Source organism: Cryptomeria japonica, chromosome 3 (genome assembly GCF_030272615.1).
Source record: "Cryptomeria japonica chromosome 3, Sugi_1.0, whole genome shotgun sequence".
Taxonomy (NCBI): Eukaryota; Viridiplantae; Streptophyta; class Pinopsida; order Cupressales; family Cupressaceae; genus Cryptomeria; species Cryptomeria japonica.
This window is the reverse complement of record NC_081407.1, coordinates 97,588,595-97,607,748: the sequence shown is the minus strand read 5'-3', so window position 1 is coordinate 97,607,748 and position 19,154 is coordinate 97,588,595. Positions and strand designations below refer to the sequence as shown.

The 19,154-nt window shown below is 36.3% G+C and overlaps 1 protein-coding gene across 2 annotated transcripts in view; it reads left to right on the top strand.

Moving 5' to 3' along the window:
* Positions 1-638: 638 nt before the first annotated feature.
* LOC131046017 (general transcription and DNA repair factor IIH subunit TFB1-3) overlaps positions 639-19,154 on the top strand; it is a 255,073-nt gene continuing 236,557 nt past the window's right edge. Inside the window, exons 1-5 of one of the 2 annotated variants that reach the window (XM_057979650.2) lie at positions 639-901; positions 7,457-7,737; positions 7,869-7,971; positions 8,150-8,258; positions 8,791-8,875. In XM_057979650.2, coding sequence (XP_057835633.1) covers positions 8,178-8,258; positions 8,791-8,875 — 166 coding nt within the window. In that variant the 5' untranslated portion in view covers positions 639-901; positions 7,457-7,737; positions 7,869-7,971; positions 8,150-8,177. Of the gene's footprint in view, positions 902-7,456; positions 7,738-7,868; positions 7,972-8,125; positions 8,259-8,790; positions 8,876-19,154 lie in introns of both variants that reach the window. The other variant, XM_057979649.2, reaches the window with a different exon arrangement.

Genomic DNA, 19,154 nt, shown 5'->3' with positions numbered 1-19,154 from the left:
AAAAACAAGGTGCAATGGTTATGTTGATAGTAAAATATACTCTAAATAATATATTGGAGAGTACAAAATCATAAAATATAAAAAAGTGTCTTTATTAAAATGAAAATTAAAGTGGTTACTATTTAAAATAGATTTAAGTCAATTTTGTGTAAGTGTTCTACATTCACCAAAAATTCTCATGTATTTAATTTAAAATTCTTATATTAAATTGAATAGTATTTTATTTTAATAATTGAAAATATGAATTTAAAAAATAAAAAATAAGTCTAATAATATTCTATATATTGAAATTAAGAAACCAATAATAACAAATTACATTAAATAATTTAAATTTTTCAATAAATATTACTATAAATAATTATTTTTATAAATATTTAATTAAAATTTAAACATAATTCAATATTTGTCTTCAAATAGATTTTAATACATTAAAACTATGATATTTTAAATAATAAATAATAAACGAATAATTTATAAGTTTTATATTTTTTTTAATAAACAAACTATAAACCTTAATCCTTCACCCTAAAAATTTAAAGTTATAATATTGAGATTACACAGAGTGGTATTTAGATCACTGATTCAATCCAAGTCACGATCACACCACATGGATCTCGAGTTTCTCCAAAACTTTTCCATATTGCAATTTTTCTATTTTTCTATTTTTCTATTTTTCGTTAGCATTCATCTTCTAAAGATTTTTATTATATCAAAATTCGTTCTTCAACATTATAATTCCTTGTCCGGTTCTAGTAACTGTAGCGTACACTGACTCAAGCACAGGAATTGGGTTTATTTGAATCCATTACACTGATTCAAGCACAAGAATTGGATTTATAGAGGAATTTTTTTGCCAGAGATGTGAGTATCTATTAGCAGAAGGTCGACTCCATATTTTGCAGTAAGTAATTCATTTCTACCTTAAACAAAACATATCAGTCAAAGGGAAAACTCACAATGACAAAATCTTTAACATATTGTCCTCTTTTTTGTTGGATTCTTAGTTTGTATTGTTCAATCATGTGATTTATTTTGAATAGAGAAGAAGTTCTGACTTCATTAAAGAATAAACCGCCATGGTAGCTGCATCTAGACTATAAACCGCGACTTCGTGAAGTGCAAGTAAAGCCGAAAACGTGTATGACGAGGATGTAAAAGCATTGTAAACAAAAAACTCTGATGAAATATCTTGACCTGGTTTCGTCATTTTGTTTCCTCCAATTACGGCAACTGAAAACTGGAAGGTGGCAGGTAGAAACCTGGCATGAGAAAATATCGGGCGTGAGATTTTGCCGGGAGTTGGGCGAGCGTGGGACACTTCCTGACGGGCAGAGCCCGCATAATAAAAGCCTATCGGCTAATAAGTTTTAGCCAGTGCTTGTTTGGGCAATAAGAACCACCGTGTGATGCGGTTTTTACACTGGTTTTTGAATTTCCACAAAATAAGAAGCTAGAAGGCAGGAATCGTGTTTAGGGTTTGTACAGTCGGAGGAGTATTGAACATGAAGACACCCTTCGCATCAACCCTAGCACTCATGATTATTTGATTTTCGTATTTTACATTACTGGCTATCTTAAAATCTTCTCTCCTCGGCTCTCGTTTGCGTTGGTTCGGGCCTAGTTACAAAATGCGTGAACTGTAAACAAGAATTTGGCTTCAAAGAGGCAGACCGACTTATGGATATTATGTATTCTATTACGAATCTGTTCTATAAAATCGCAATTCTGTATGTCACAGAATTTAAGAAAATAAAAAAAATGGTTTCTTTTCTAATTCTACCCTCGTAGGATTGTGAACTCTGTAAATTAGTTTCCTCAAGAAATAGGGATGAAAATGCAATTCATGAAAAAGTCATCATTGCGCAGAGTCAAGAACCTAAGTTTGCAAATGAGGAAATGAGCTGGGCTGAAAACAATAGAAAGAAAGATAATTAATGCTATATAATTACCTTAAAAAACATACACTTTATTTTTTTCAATTAATTTCTAGACAACAGGCTATATTTTGTACCGGATTTCACCGGGAAAAACAACTTCTTTGCAGTGAAAGCATTCATGGCCTCACGCCTGAAAACAAATTTTAGTTGCAACCAGTATTTTCCTTTAAAAGGCCGCAACAATCTTGTCTCGAGCTCTAAAACCCCGATATTTGTAGATCTACTTTTTGTTTATTGTGAAAGATTGAGACAGTAGCCCTAGGGAGATTGGTTTTGGTTTGTCTCAGTTCAAGAAAATTTCTGCTTTGGTAGTTTCAAAATAATTTCCCTGCAAACTCTGCCCATTTTTTCTTGACGACATTGTTGACAGACGATACAATTTGTGCATAATCTTGAGGTAAGTCACTTGCCATGGTTTCAGGGGGGACTGTACGTGGTGGGATCATTTTTGTTGATGAAGGCATTGGTTATGTGGTTTTATCTATTGCTGTTTTCATATATGATATTATTGTAATACCTAGTGTTAGATCTCTATTTGTTTCTTCACATAGAGATATTTTGAATTGTGAAATGAATTTTATATTTATTTGTTGGTTTTAAGTTTTTGTTTATTTATTTTTCTTGTTCCTGAAGTTATCTTTGTGGCAACTTTCATGACGGAATTATTTAGTATTGAATGGATACCAGCTGCTGCTGATGCTGTAAATGCAATGATTGCGAGAGCTATTTTCACATAGAGTGATTAGTAGAGATTGGACCATCTTCATGTGTTAAACTCATTTAATTCTTCTTCACAAACCTTAACATTGTACAGCATTATTTTCACAGTTTTGTGCAATTATACTGGCTCTGGTACTTTAAAAACCAAATGTCACTAGGCAAGGGATTGACATGACACAAATGACTAAAGTTTTAAATTATTATGTTGAATAATTGACAAATAGCCTGGTTTTCCAGATGGGTACATCCTTTCACATGGTTTGTTATGTGGTTAGGACTCCGGTACAATTACATGCCGATATTTTTTTTGAAATTATTACATTCTTTTTTTAATGTGTCTATGTTACTTAAACAAAAACAGGGGTGCCACATTTGCAAGATCATCTTCCCACTGACAATACAGATAGCATCTCTGCATTTGCATAAATTTGCAATGATTCAACATTCTTTTAGGGGTCATTGTACACATGATTGTGTCTGAAGGTCTATCCTTAAAGTATTAGGTTTCTGTATCTGCAAAGAATATTGGTTCTCTCTCCATAATTTTGATTCATGTTTTCTATATGTGAAAAAATTGTACAGTTTGGCATCTGTCTCTTGTGATCTCCAATCATAGCAATGCACACACAGAGTCTCCTGTAATCTGCATTATATGCACCCTTAAAAGGTTTTAGCTGCTTTTCATTGCAGAAATGTGCACAACATTGTTTCTTCTTGCTGTAATTGAACACAGGTAATGTCTGGGAGCCTTAGTTTCTTCAATCTTATATTGACTGAAGAGCTCTAATGGAGAAGTAATCAACTCAATACTTTCCACTTTTAGCATTTTTACTTTCTTGTCTTCCATACTTTGACACCTAGCAACCATTACTCGTTGGTTTTGGGTTCCCACTCATATGCACCCCTAAAAGGTTTTAGCTGCTTTTCATTGCAGAAATGTGCACAACATTGTTTCTTCTTGATGTCATTTAATACAGGTAATGTCTGTGAGCCTTAGCTTCTTCAGTCTTTTGACTGGTGAGCTCTAATGGAGAAGTAATCACTCAATACTTTCCACTTTTAAAGCATTTTTACTTTCTTGTCTTCCATACTTTGGCGCTGATGCAATCATTACTTGTCGGGTTTTGGGTCCCCACTCATTATTCAGTTGATAGAACAGAACAAATAGTGTCCATACTTGTTGTACAGAACATTAATTGCATTAAAAGAAGAAAGATTCCTATTGGCCCATCTTTGGGCTCTCCAATAGGCCCCCAAAACTCTATTTGCATGTTTGAAAAATACTTTGGAAGAGTAACCCTGCAAGCATTAGGTAAATTTAATAAATTACTAGCAGAGTTACCCGGGGACGCGTCCCCGACCTGAAAACCCCCGTCCCCATCTCGGGGACGTTTCGGGGACTTGGGGACGGCCAGGGGACGTTTCCCCCCGTCCCCAAATTGCCCTATATTTTTAGGGGACGTCCCCGAAACGGGGGGACGCCTGCCCTAGCCTTGGGGGACGTCCGTACGTCCCAGCGACGGCTGGGGACGGCTGGGACGTCCCCAATCCGTCCCGGGGACGGCTAGACGTCCCCCTTATCTAAGGCCATTAAAAAATATTAAAAAACTAAAAAAAGTTGTATTTTCAAATTGTTTTTAAAATTTTCTAATATAGGCCCCTTATTAATTCAAATTGTTAGTAAAAATAAAAAAATTAAAAGATAACATTAATTTAATTCATAATTTTGACAATGAAACTATATGGCAGCAGTGTAGCCTTTGGGCATTTTGACACAGAGATTAGAAAATCGCCCAAAAATCGCCAAACTCGGCGAGTTAATAGAAAAATAAAACCCAACACCTTTATGAAAGAATAAGTTTTTTTGGCCTCGCGGGGCGCTGCCCCTCGACCCCGCCCTGTATCGCGACAGGGAGTGTGCAAGGGGTGCTGCCCCCAAACCCCCGTTGAAAAATATGGGGGGAAACCGTGTCGATAGAAGTAGGGAAAATTTAACCTCTTTGTTTTGACATTTTGTATGTTATTTCTTTAATATCTATTATGATATGCATATTGACAATGTGAATGAATTGAAATTCTGATTTATGAATGCATAATTGCATATTGTCTATTGAGTATTAACAATGTTGTATGTTCAGAATTTACATTCTAAAATGTCTTCAACTTTTCATAGTATCATACACATGCCATTTCCATGTTTTATTGTTTTCATATGAATATAATGTATGTATGCATGCTTTATCCATGTTTTCATATGAACATTTAGAATTTTGAAATTTTCCTATATATTTTAAATATTTCCTATATTTTAATAGCCGTCCCCTTTGCCGTCCCCCGCTGTCCCCAAATTTGGCAAAAAAATTTGCCCTCCCGGAAACGCGTCCCGCCGTCCCCTGCCGTCCCCGTCCCGGAAACTCGGGGTAACATTGTAAATTAGCTTATCCACTCCTATATATCTGTGGATATGATGGACTGCCCTCAAATTTAAAATCATTTTTCTTTTTATCTTAGAAACGTGGAACATACCCATATACTCTTAACAAATGCTTCCATTCTAGTTTGGTGTGTTTGTCCATTTGTTCTATAGGTGTGGAAATTTGCCAAGTGTAATGCGAACCATTGGATCATTGCACTCGGAGAACTCAGGAAGACAATATAATACTTTGAGCAGAAGTCTTGATTTCAATGACTGAAATACCTTTAGTAGCTAGCACGAATTGCAAACTATAGGGTCCCTATGGTGGGCAAGAAGTTGTTCTATTGGCCAACCTTTCGTGGCCATTATAGGGTGTAAGCGAGAGGGCATTGGTGGCAAGATGGCTCCTAGATTTATGTCATAGCCTGTTCCCTTGACCCGATTATTCAATAAATGATAATAAGTTTTTAAAATTTTCAGAACATGGCCATTATCAATGTATTAATTGATTAAGCAATATAGTATTAATTGAATTAATTAGCAATATAATATTTATTGAATTAATTAAGCAATATGATATGGAGTAATTAAGCAATGTAATATTAATGTATTTATAATATTAATTGATTAAGCAATATATTTTAATTAATTGATCATTAATTATATATTAGAAGGCAATGTATTAATTAACAAGGTCATCGGTATCACTAGAGAAACACGATAATAGACTAATAACTTTGAACCTTAGACATGGCACTGTTTGAAATAAGGGAGACATGTCCTTCCCACGCAACGACTCACACCAGCAACATATTTAAGGTCCAGCGAATCATTATGACAAAAGGGCACAGAGGATAGGAAAGGAAACACCACGATAGGAAAGAAGACACAGAAGTTCGATTGCCTTGGGAAGACATTCACACAAGGTAACTCTCTGCCCATAAGGAAGGCAGCAGGTATGAATCTGTATCTCTGCATATTCACAGTAATATAATACTACATCATGCTCATCTCACAGTATTTCTGTATTTGCACAGCGATATAATAATACTTAATTATATTCTCTGTATAACTGTCTATTTACAGCAATATAATAATAATTAAATTCACTGTACTTCTGTATATTCACAAGCATTATAATAATAACTTCAATCATATTCACCAGTAACCATACAAATTAATATAGGTACATCATTTATTGGTCTGAGCATAATCTAAACACAGAAACAGGCTATAAGAACATTAGCAGAGATTAGTTATAATTCAGTAAAAAGTCAATCATAAGTAATGAATCTATATGCATTCTCAATCTCACCATCCAATTATGGAGGGGGAATACAAGGAATCAAGAGCACTAGGCTCCAGCAGGTATGCCAACTCCAAGTGTGGGCCGGAAGGCCAAGTTGACGACGTCCTTGGTGCTCTTGGGCTTGTTGGAGAGGGATAGTCTTGAGGCACCTTGTGTGATTTTCCTTGAGCTCCATGTGAGGATAGGTGTAGGGAAAGAGAGGTTGTTGAATCCTTCATATACACTTTGCAATATTTAAGAATGACGAATATATGATCTACCATGACATGATAGAAATGTTGTCTAATCTGTTGCAGGTTGACATTAGTGTCCTATTGTTCTCTCTATATACTAAAATTGTGATTTGAGGACAGAATATAAGAGGGTAACATTAGGGGACATTACAATTTACATTTTAGAAATTATGATAAGCCACAATACAATGATCCAGTAGGTGATGTTTCAACAAGTTTGCCAATTATGCTTGTATATATAACAGATTTGTCATAACCCTCCAGTACAAACTATGTCAAACATTATAGCTCTACCAGATCTTGTCTCTCGCTCTCAACAAATCTCAGATTACTCTGTATTGCTGCGAAATCCATGGTCATCAATAATGTAGCAGTAGCAACTCCCTAAATGCATGGTTCAACAAAGATTCATGATGTATATACAACTTTATGATAGTGTGCTGATTAAAAATTTAAATGCCAAGTCTTATTGAGATGCTATTTGATCATTTTGTGCCAAGTTCAACAGAACTGGTGAGCAACTAAAGGGCCCATGTAAGGGCTGTTTATTAAATTGTGACCTGTCTGAATGTTTTTTTTTTGGTTAATTCTGTTGATTTTGTTCTGTCATGTGATGTTAATCTAAACAGTTGTGGCTGGGATGGCTTGTCAAAATATTAGTGTAATTATCATATTTTTTAGTTGTTTTAAGTTTTGTGGGTGAGTTATATTTTAATTATAATATATTGACTTGACCTAGCATTTCATGTATTTCATAAAAAAATAGCATTGAATGGTATTTTGTAGTTCCTATGTTTATATGGGTCTAATTATTCTGTTGCTGTGTATGCTTATTTTTCAGGTGTAACAAAATATTTTGGCTCGTGGAAAATCCTAAAGGAATTAAGGATGAGGATAATAATAATGGTTGGGTGCAGGGATAAGACGATGATGGCATTCCCTTGAATTTCCTACATTGCATCCCTTGCACCTCCTAAAGTTGCAAGTGCTAGTTTTATGTTATTTCAAATAACATATGTATGCTTTTCATCTCATAGGCAGAGAATAAGTTCACATTTATTCCAAATGATCCAAGGTCATCCTCTGTCTTCAAGCATGATGTGAATATTTAAACCGGAGAAGGTACAATTTTTTCCAATTTCTTTCTCCTTTGCTTGATCCATTTTTCCAATTTAGTTTCAGTTCAATTGCTTCAATTAGTGATAATCACCTGATTGCTGAAAATGTATAATACACATTTTGATTTGTATCAGAATCTAGGGCACAGTAGAATACAAAGCCATCGAACCAGTAAATTGGAGTATTCTGTGGAGGAGTGTTCCCTGCCTTCTGGGGCTGATCTGAACATTCTCGGAGGTGAGAAAGCAGAGAAAAATAAAAAGAAGTAAAATAATTATTTTAGCTAGCTTGATTTATTTGTTTCCCTGTTGCTATAGACTTTGTTTTGCTGATAAGAACTACTGTGTGATGTTGTTTTTGCACTTTTTTTGTATCTTGACAAAACATCAAGGTAAAAGGCAGGACGTTTGTTTAGGATTTGTAGAGTTGAAGAGGTATTGAACATGGAGACACCACTGGCAACAATGCGTGCCACATACAAGACTAAAGTGAAGGACCCAGGCACACAGGGTGTTTTGATTTTGGTATTTTACAATTCCTGCTATATAAAATCTGTTCCCTTTGGCTCTCAAATGCATTTGGGGTTAATTTGATTTAGGGTTGTTTCCAAAGAGGCTGAACAACAAACAAGAATTTGGCTTTAAAGAGGCAGACCTACTTATGAATATCGTGCATACTATCAAGAATCCGTTTTTATGCAATTGAAATTTTGTATATCACACTATTTAAGAAATTAAAATAAAATGTTTCTTTTGTAATTGTACACTAATAGGATTGTGAACTATATAAAATAGTTTCCACAAGAGGACATACAGTTTAAGAGAACATCACCATTGCATAGAGTCAAGAACCTAAGTTTGCAAATGATTAAAGGAGTTGGGCTGGAAACCAACAGAGAGAAAGATAATCAACACTATGTAGTAATACTAATAAATAAAAAAAACAAAACGTACATTTTAGTTTCTTTAATAAATCTTTTAAATAGCATACATTTGATTTTCTTCAATTAATTATCATATGTTATTTCAAGTAACATTTTTGCTTTTCATCTTACAGACAGAGAATAAGTTCACATTCACTCCAAATGATCCAAGGTCGTCCTCTGCTCACAAGCTTGATGTGAATTTTAAAACCATAAAAGGTATAGATTTTTCCAGTTTCTCTTTCTTAGCTTGATGCATTCTTCCATTTTATATTGTTTTAGTTAGTGATATTTGCCTAAATGCCAAAAACGTAGAATACACAAGTTGAGTTGCATCAGAATCTAGGGCACAGTAGAATCCAAAGACATTGAATCAGTAAATTGGAGCATTCCATGTAGAAGTGTCATCTGGGTCTGATCTGAACATTTTGGGGATGTTGGTTCACAGAGGGGACATGCCATTGTCTCATCCTTTTTCCTGCACATGTCTCATGTCCTGAGATTTGTCAGAGTTTTTCTGGCATCATGATATTTAAGGAGGTACTTGGGTACATAGTGTTGTCTCTGGGACATTAAGAGACATTCCCAATCTCCTGAAAGAATCCCATGGATGCCCCTATGTCCCATTCATCAACATTTGTTTTAAATAAATAGAAAAGGAAAACCTTTGAGAAAATGGAGGCGAGGGGTCATTTTAGAACAGTTATTTTCATGATCATTAATAATACAGCACTCAGACATTTGTGTTTACCAATTCATATCTGTATTTCAGTATTTTACTCAATTTTTTAGTTCATTACTCAACATTGAATGTTGAATGTTCATTGTTCAATTAATCAATGTCATAGATGTCAGTGTTATTTGAATTTCATCTCTGTAGAGTATTTAACACTTGGATTTATACGGTGAATGCAGTTTTGAAGATTCACTCCCTTGGCATTTGAATTATAAGTGGCTTGCCACAGCTTTTTTGAAAAATTCAATTTAGAACATTTTCTTCTTTATTTTTGATAGAATAAAATGTAAAGAAATTGTATTAAAAGTAAAACATTAAAAAAATATACTATAACATTACTAGTTGAAGTATGCCCAGAACTACTAGACGCTTACATCTTGGCACGAACATACCTATATTGGCTGTGATGAGCCATATTAACTATAACCAGAGGAGGAACATGCAAAGACCTTTGAGATCATCCTATAAAAACAGAAAAATAAGAGGCTCAGAACTAACAGTATGTAATGTCCCCAATTGGGATAGACCTGGTTTTGCCCAAAATTAACAATTCCAACAATATAATGCATTCCTAAGTTAACTCATATAAAAGCTATGGAGCTTGAGAGTTAATGAACAATTAACATCATATATGCCATAGTCCCTATATGCCACAAAGACACTTTTACCTTTCAAAACAAAACATCAAGGTAAAAGGCAGGACATTTGTAGAGTAGAATGGAAAACTTTTCAATCTTCTACATATATGCTGTTAAATCTTGCACAGTAGAATCCATGGTTTCAATATTTACCTCCGCTATCTCCACAGGCTCATTATCCTTATGATTATCTATTGTCACTGAGGGTCCTACCATAAAACTCACATTGGCATCATCTGCACGTAAACTCTTCTGCACATCATTATCCACAACTGCCACACTCAGTTCTCATGATAAATCTTCCAGTATAGAGCCTTGAGAGCATACTTTGCCATTGTCCTCAATACTATCTGGACATAGATGACTTTTAACATTAGCTTCCCAACACTAGTTTTTTGAATTGTGCCTATGGGGCCACTTCCATTAGTATTAATATCAAATATCAAAAAAACTGAGTACACTCTTGCTTACAATGACTGGGTAAGCCATATCAATATAAATTTCCATGATGAGATGCTTCTACTGCTATTTGATTAATATTATATAGCCATATTAATAAAGAGGCTTCCAGCTATCTAGAACACATTGTATTAACTGAAAACAAAACATTTTATCTAGAGACTAAGGGCTAGGTGAGTCCATTGTGCAGCTAACCATTACCAGCCTTGTCACCTTCCTTCATTAGCTGATTTCTTCTTATCCTCCAATGCAAAACTCCAGTCCATTTCTCCTGAAGGCAAGGTTCTTGTGACAACCTAGAAACTTTAGGGCATTTCAAGTCTCGTTCTTTTGATTTCTCTCCTTCCTGTCATTGCTTGTTGTGAGAAGAGGGATCCACGAGTCCATGACATTGCCATCCATCAATAATTATAAAGGAAAAATAGAATGAAAGTGGGGAATAGCATGTCAAGATGAAGAAGTATTTTCATCCTATTAAGGAACAAAGGAAGGGAGGGGGGGTGGGCAGAAAGGCATGCATGATGGGGTAACTCTGACAACTTTGACACATTGCACAAAATTAGACATTTTAGCCTACAATCCACACACTTAGACACTTTTTGGAAATTTCGCAATTGCAACATTTTATAGGCACATGGGGAATAACAATGGATAGCTCATAGGCAGTTTTGACCAAGGGAGATCCACTCAACATTTCTCAGATTGGTTATAAAACGGTGGCCCCCCAGGGTCAAGAATCAAGACATATAGAAAGGGAAGGGACTTAAACAAAAATTGACGTTGTGGGATTGAGTCCCTACAGTTCTATCAATAACTTGAAATTAATCAACACATCAATTGTATTTACTTTGATTCTAATAGGTAGTGATGAACCCTTGCTGGTTCAACTCTTCAACCTGCTGTGATTTGTAGATCTTCTTTGTAATTTTGATTATTAAGATGGTCTTTCAGAAATAGACAGAAGTTGTAGAAGGGGGTTTCTTTAATTTGCAACACATATTGAAATAATACATGATATTAATCAACTGAAGCAATAAACTGGAAAATTTAGAAGCACACCCGTAGGTCCTTAGCCAGTTTATTGAATTAAAAGAATTCAATCAGCAACTTACAAAGTTCGGATTTTTATTCTGAAACAATTCAGATCTACTCTTATTTAATACTAAGACACCCAAACAGTGGAAGATGGCGCCAATAAATGAGCAAGCTGTGTGTTTGGGAAAAGAAGCCTCCAAACCATAGAAAAATTAACAACATAACAGTAAATAGGAAACCTACAACAAATCTGCCTTGTAAGAAGCCAATTCTGCCCCAATTTTATTCAATTTGACTTCTGAATGAAGCCAACCAAACTGCAACAATTCGATTGATCTTTCACAATCTCAAAGCTACTGAATTCTGAAGAATGCACACTCTCCAAAACAGGTCCAAACCCTAGCCGCCATAGCCAAGTGCTCAAAAGAAATGTCAAATGCTCAATATCAATGAATGAGGTTTAATTTCCATCTTGGCTGCCTAAATACCCAAAAAGTACGATTTTTGGCAATTAGGTTTTTAAAAAATCATAACTTGCTTTTAGGGTTCCCAACTTAACCCTAAAAGCAAAGCCTAACTTAGGAGATATTAATTTTTCACTTAAATAAATTTAAGTAATGCACTTTGTGGTTTTATTTTAATATTTCATTAAAATATTAATTGCTTGTGGGAACCACTTAAAAATTCATATCTCCCTCATTATTGCTCAGAAACTGAATCTGTCAAAAGTTGGGGCCACAATTCGCCACGCCAATGAGAATAGGACCATGTCTCTTTTTAGCAATTTTTCCCTAGAAATTAGGAAATCCTCATATAATGTCAGAAACTGATGAAACGAAGACTAGAACTGAACTCAACACTAAACTAGAACAAATAGACAGACCACTCCTCAAGATATTGCATTACTGACCCCCTTATCCATACCGTGTTAGCTTACAAGGGTCCAAAAATAGGCTAACTCCTCAAACCACTGTCCCTGACTAGGATGGGAACATTACAGTCTGCCCTCCCAAAATTTGCTTGTCCTCAAGCAAACTCAATGTTGGATGCTGTAAAATGCTATCACACTCCCAAGTAGCATCCTCTATTGGCAGATTCTTCCATTTAATCAAAAATTCCCTGATGACACTTCTCCGCAAATGACGCTCTCTGAACTCCAGAATGGCCTTAGGTACTAGCACTAACTTCTCCTCATCATCTAGGGGTGGTAAAACTGCAGAAGGAACTATCTGTTGTCCCAATGCTTGCTTAAGGTGTGACAAATGGAACACTATGAACTTTACTATCAGCCGGTAAATCTAACTCATAAGCCACCTGGCCAACTCGCCTGGAAATCCTGAAAGGTCCATAGTAACGTGGCTTGAGTTTCTCTGAGCCCTTCTTCCTAAGAGAGGACTGTCTATAGGGTTGTAACATCAAATACACCATATCCCCAATCTCAAAAGATCACTCAACCCTCCTTTGATTAGCATATTGCTTTTGCTGATTCCGAGCCTTCTGAATATTATCATGAAGTGCTCTCATAATATCCTTGTTCTCCTGTAACAGGTTCCCAACACTCGGTACTCTGCTATCGCTCATCAATAAATCCAAAAAACTAGGAGCATCATATCCATACAAAGCTTTGAAAGGTGTCATCTGAATAGTCATGTGGTGAGTGGAATCATAACAATACTCGCACAAATGTAACCACTTCACCCAAGCCTTTTGCTGCCCTGAGTTGTAGTTCCGCAGGTATCCCTCCACCCATTTGTTGACAATCTCCGTCTGTCCATCAGTCTGAGGGTGGTAACTGGTACTCGGAGTGAGCTCTGTCCCGCAAAGTCTGAATAACTCCTGCCAGAAGTGACCCATGAACTTGCTGTCCCTATCACTGACAATACTCCGAGGTAAACCATGCAATCTAAATAGCTCACGAAAGAAAAGATCAGCCACCTGACCAGTAGAATAAGTAGTCGTGATCGGGAAAAAATGTGCATACTTAACCGATCAACTACCACATAAATGCTGTCTCTCCCTTGGGCTTTTGGCAAGCTCGTAATAAAGTCCATAGGCACGCATTCCCACTTCCTGTCAGGAATAGGAAGTGGCTGAAGTAACCTCGTAGGAAAGCTGTGCTCCTGCTTGTTTTGCTGGCAGACAGAACATTCTCTGACGTACTGAAGAACATCAGACTTGAGACCCTTCCAAGAGAATCTCTCTCGTACCTGCCTATAGGTCTTAAAGTAACTGGGATGTCCAGCCATAGGTGAATCATGGAAAGTCCTCAATACTATGCACTTCACCTCAAAACTCGGGTCTAGAAATATCCTCTCTTTGTAAATGATGAGGTCATTCACAAGAGAGTACCTGCTGTCCTGTACTGTCCCATCAATAATACTAGAGGCCCATGGATTCTTGGCATATTCTGCTATAATCAAGTGTTTCCAATCTTCGGAAACAACTGCCATGGAGCTCAAATGGGGGCGGCGAGATAAAGCATCAACAACAATGTTCTGAGTCCCTTTGACATAGGAGATGTCAAAATCATAAGATTGTAACTTGCCGACCCACTTCTGTTGATGCTCATTTAGATCCCGCTATCCAAGGAAATGCTTCATACTATTATGATCAGTTTTGACACAAAACTTGCTGCCAACTAAATATTGCCTGAACTTGGCCATTGCATGCATGATGGCCAACATTTCCTTATCATAAATACTATAGCTCCTCTTCGGACCTCGAAGCTTCTTGCTCTCATAAGCTATAGGATGACAATCCTGCATAATTACTGCACCAATTGTTAATTTTGTAACGTTGGTCATACTATTTCATGCTTCTGATATATATATATATGTATATATATATATATATTAATTTGATTACATATACTAATATGTTAACGTTAACTAATGATAAATAAAACCAAAGTTAACTTATCGTGTTTGACCAACTGTTACATCGTTCATGGTATCGGGTGGTAAAGCGATTCTCAAACAAGTCGCACTCCTTCCGATCGGGTAAGTAAACGGTGACTAGTTTATATATTGTGGTGAGAGGTACGTAGGGAAGAGATGTGTCTTCCCACATGGGAAGACACATCTCTTCACTACGTAACCCCTCATCCACTTATATAGCATGCTTACATTGAGGAGGATGTACACACCTAAATTGATAAGTGTGGTGCATCTTTAAAACACGCTATAGCAGATAAAATACAACTTTAAGATCATATGTCCATCTCTTCTATTTTGATCACAGAATTTTGAAAGAACTTAACATGGTATCAAAGCGAAGTTAAGGAAGATTATATTAAAATTCTGTAATGATCTCATAAACTTTCACCAGGCTCTTACTAAGATCACATTCCCATAATCCTAATGGCAATCGGAGTTAGGTTTGAAGATAGATTAGATGGAGCATCAAATTTTGTATCTTGGAAATTCAGGATCATGCTTGTTTTGAAAGAAAATAAAATTGACTCCCATGTCAAAAGTGAAATTCCTGAACCCTCTGATGATACAGAGAAAATTCAGTGGAGCAAGGACAGTGAGAAGGCCCTTAAGATAATTGTGGATTCAGTAAGAGACCACATTGTACCAGTTATTTCTAAATATGAGACTGCCTTTCAGATGTTCAAAGCACTAGCTGACATTTATGAAATCAACAACACTAGCAGGGCTCTCACCCTAAAGAATCAACTACACCATATAAAGATGAATAAAGGAGAAATAGTTACATCCTATTTCTTGAGGATCACTGAGCTTAGGGATCAACTATCCACTATTGGACATCTAGTAGACAACAAAGAACTTGCTATGATGGCCCTAAATGGACTTCCTACCTCATGGGAATCGTTCATTCAAGGAATCAGTACTCGTTCTAAATTTCCTAAGTTTGATAGATTGAAAATTGATTGCATTCAAGAGGAATCTCGACTTGTCACAAGAGGAATAAAACAAAACAATGGTAATGAAGACATTCAAGTTCTAAACTCTAATTCCCACAAGAAAGGAAAGAAGAACAACTTTAAGAGAAAGAGGGACAACAACTCAAATGGGAAGAGGTCTTCAAAGAAGAAGAGACACATTTCTAAAGTACAATGTTTCAGATGTGACCAATATGGGAACTATGCAATGAAGTGTCCAGACAGTATCAAACAACAAGCTTCAATGGCAGAAATTAAGAAAGGGAGTAATTCCGAGAAGCTAGTCTTCTACTCAGCCCTCTCTAGTCAAGTCACCTCCAGTTTCAACACATGGGTGATTGACAACGGAGCATCTCGACACATCATTGGATTTCGTGAGCACCTAGATACACTTGTGGAAAGTTCAAATGAAGAAGTGACAATTGGTGATGACTCAAATTATCCAGTTATGGGAATAGGAACCTGCAATATCAACCTAAAGTCAGGCATACGGAGCATCTCGACACATCATTGGATTTCATGAGCACCTAGATACACTTGTGGAAAGTTCAAATGAAGAAGTGACAATTGGTGATGACTCAAATTATCCAGTTATGGGAATAGGAACCTGCAATATCAACCTAAAGTTAGGCATATCCCTACAACTGACTGGAGTTCTATTTGTACCTGGTATAAAGAGAAACCTTGTCTCAGTTTCTGCACTTGAAGATGAGGGTTATAGATTAACCTTTATGGAAGGAAAGGTACTTGCTTGGCCAAAGAACTCCACCATCAAGAAAACCCACACCATTGGAGTAAGACAAGGGAGCCTCTACAGACTTTGCACCACTCCACCTCTAGCCTTGATTCATGAGACTCCAGATTTGAATGAACTTTGGGGTAGAAGATTAGGGCACCTTCATTTCCATGCCCTACCTAAGATAGAGAAGATGGTGATCGGCTTACCCAAGCTAAGTCAAAAATCTGAAGGAGTCTGCAAAGGGTGTGCCTTGGGAAAGAATACTAAAGGGTCTTTTAATTCTAGCAACAGTAAATCCAAAAATGTATTAGAATTAGTTCATTCTGATTTATGTGGACCCATGTCTGTACCCTCATTAGGAGGATTTTTATATTGTGTAATATTTGTAGATGATTATTCTAGGAAGACCTGGATATATTTTCTGAGGTACAAAGAGTCTGAAGAAATCCTTTCTAAATTTAAGGAATTCAAAGCTCTTGCAGAAAATATGACAGGTAAGAAAATCATAACCTTAAGAACATTCAATGGGGGGTAATACACTTCTGATATGTTTAAAGATTATTGTATAAATGCTGGGATTAAGAGGGAGTTAACTGTACCTTATAACCCACAACAAAATGGGGTAGCTGAAAGAAAGAATAGGACTATAGTAGAAGCTGCTAGGGCTATGTTGTTTGACCAAAATATTAAAACCTCATTTTGGGCTGAAGCATCTAGGAGCTGTGTACATTCAAAATAGATGTCCTCATTCTCTTCTTGACAATAAAACCATTGAAGAAGCCTTTACTGGCAACAAACTTGACATAAGTCATTTCCGGATCTTTGGGTGTCCAGTCTATATTCATGTCCCCAAAGAAAAGAGGTCAAAGTTAGAACCTTTTGGAAAGAAAGGAGTATTTGTTGGGTACAATAAAACCTCTAAATCCTACAAAATATACATACCTGGTCAAAGACAAATTGAACTAAGCAGAGATGTCATCTTTGAGGAAGACACAGCATTCAGGAGGTCCAAAAGCTCTAATGAATTAGAACACCAAGATCCTCCTACAAGCTTGGATGAGGATTCCACCCCTGAGATTCAGAGGGAGACCCCTGAAGATGCTGAGCATGAAGTTCAAGGCTTACCTTTAGAAGAAAATTATCCCGAAACTAGGAAGAGACCACTTTGGGCTAAAAATATGCTTCAAGAAGCTGAAAATTATGCTGCTCCAAAGGGGACCTTCAGAGAAAGTAAGAGACCTAACCTATTTTCCAGTTATACTGCCTTGATGAGTGAGATCATTGATGCAGAACCTTCCTGTGTTGGAGATGCGCTCAAGCATCAAGTTTGGAAAGATGCTATGTCAGAAGAGTATCAATCAATTCTGAAAAATGATGTCTGGGATATTGTGCCTAGGCCTAAAGGCAAATCTGTGGTATCTTCTAAATGGCTCTTCAAAATCAAACATGCAGCAGATGGCAGCATTGAGAAGCACAAAGCAAGGTTTGTTGCCAGAGGTTTCTCACAGAAAGAAGGTATTGACTATGAAGAGACATTTGCTCTTGTTGCCAGATACACTTCTATCCGAGTAGTTTTGGCTATTGCAGCATCTAAAGGATGGAAAGTCCATCAAATGGATGTCAAGACTGCTTTTCAGAATGGTAAGATTGAAGAAGTTTATTTGGAGCAACCTGAAGGTTTTGTGACTCATAAGGTTGAATCACATGTCTGCAGATTAAAGAAAGCTCTTTATGGACTGAAACAGGCTCCCAAAGCATGGTATGAAATAATTGATCACTATCTCTTGGATTTAGGGTTTTTCAAGAATGAAGCAGATCCAAATCTCTACTACAAGGTAATCAATGGTGAATTATTAATTCTTATTCTTTATGTTGATGATCTACTAATCACAGGAGAGGATAATTGTATTTCTCGATGTAAGAAAGAATTAGCCTTTGAGTTTGATATGAAAGTTTTAGGAATTCTTCACTACTTCCTTGGATCGGAAGTTTGGCAGCAGGCAGATGGTATAATCCTTAATCAAGGAAAATACACCATTGATATACTCAAAAGATTTAGAATGTTGGATTGTAGATCCATGACCACACCTATGGAGACAAATTTGCACAAGCTAAAGGAAACAACTGCAGAATTAGAGTTTGCAGATCCTACACTTTACAGACAGATTATTGGATCTCTGATGTATTTGGTAAACACAAGACCTGATATATGTTATGCTGTAAATGCACTAAGTCAGTTCATGTGTGAACCTAGGGAAATACATCTTGTTGTTGCAAAGCATATTTTGAGATATCTTCGAGGAACTATTGGTTTTGGTTTGAAATATAAACATGTAGAACTTGACCTACATGGATTCACTGATTCTGATTGGGCTAGAAGCATAGTTGACAGGAAAAGCACATTAGGATGTTGCCTCAGTTTAGGATCAGGAATGATCTCATGGATATGTAGAAAACAGTCTTCAGTTGCTCAGAGTTCTACAGAAGTTGAGTACATTGCAGCCTCCATGGGAGCAAGAGAAGCTGTATGGCTCCGAAAATTGCTTGTAGGACTGTTTGGTCAGCCCTTAAATCCTACTGTCATCTACTGTGACAATCAGAGTTGCATCAAGCTTTCAATGAATCTAGTATTTCATGACAGGTCTAAACACATTGAGATTCCTTATCACTATGTTCGAGATATAGTGGAAAGGAATGTGATCCGACTGAATTATATTAGTACAGGTGATTAGATTGCAGATATTCTTACCAAGCCTCTCTCCAGGATCAAGATTGAACGCTTTAGAGATAAACTTGGTATGGTTGAAAATGTTATTTAATTTTGAGATAGAGTCTCATTGATTCTGATATACTAATATGTTTAAAGATGTTTAGTGTGTAAATTCTTTTATTTGTCATGTGTCTGACTCCATGACTGCATGGGCCTTCTGTGAACATTTTTGAAGGGTGACGACTTTTCAATAATGAACACTTGTTTCAAATTG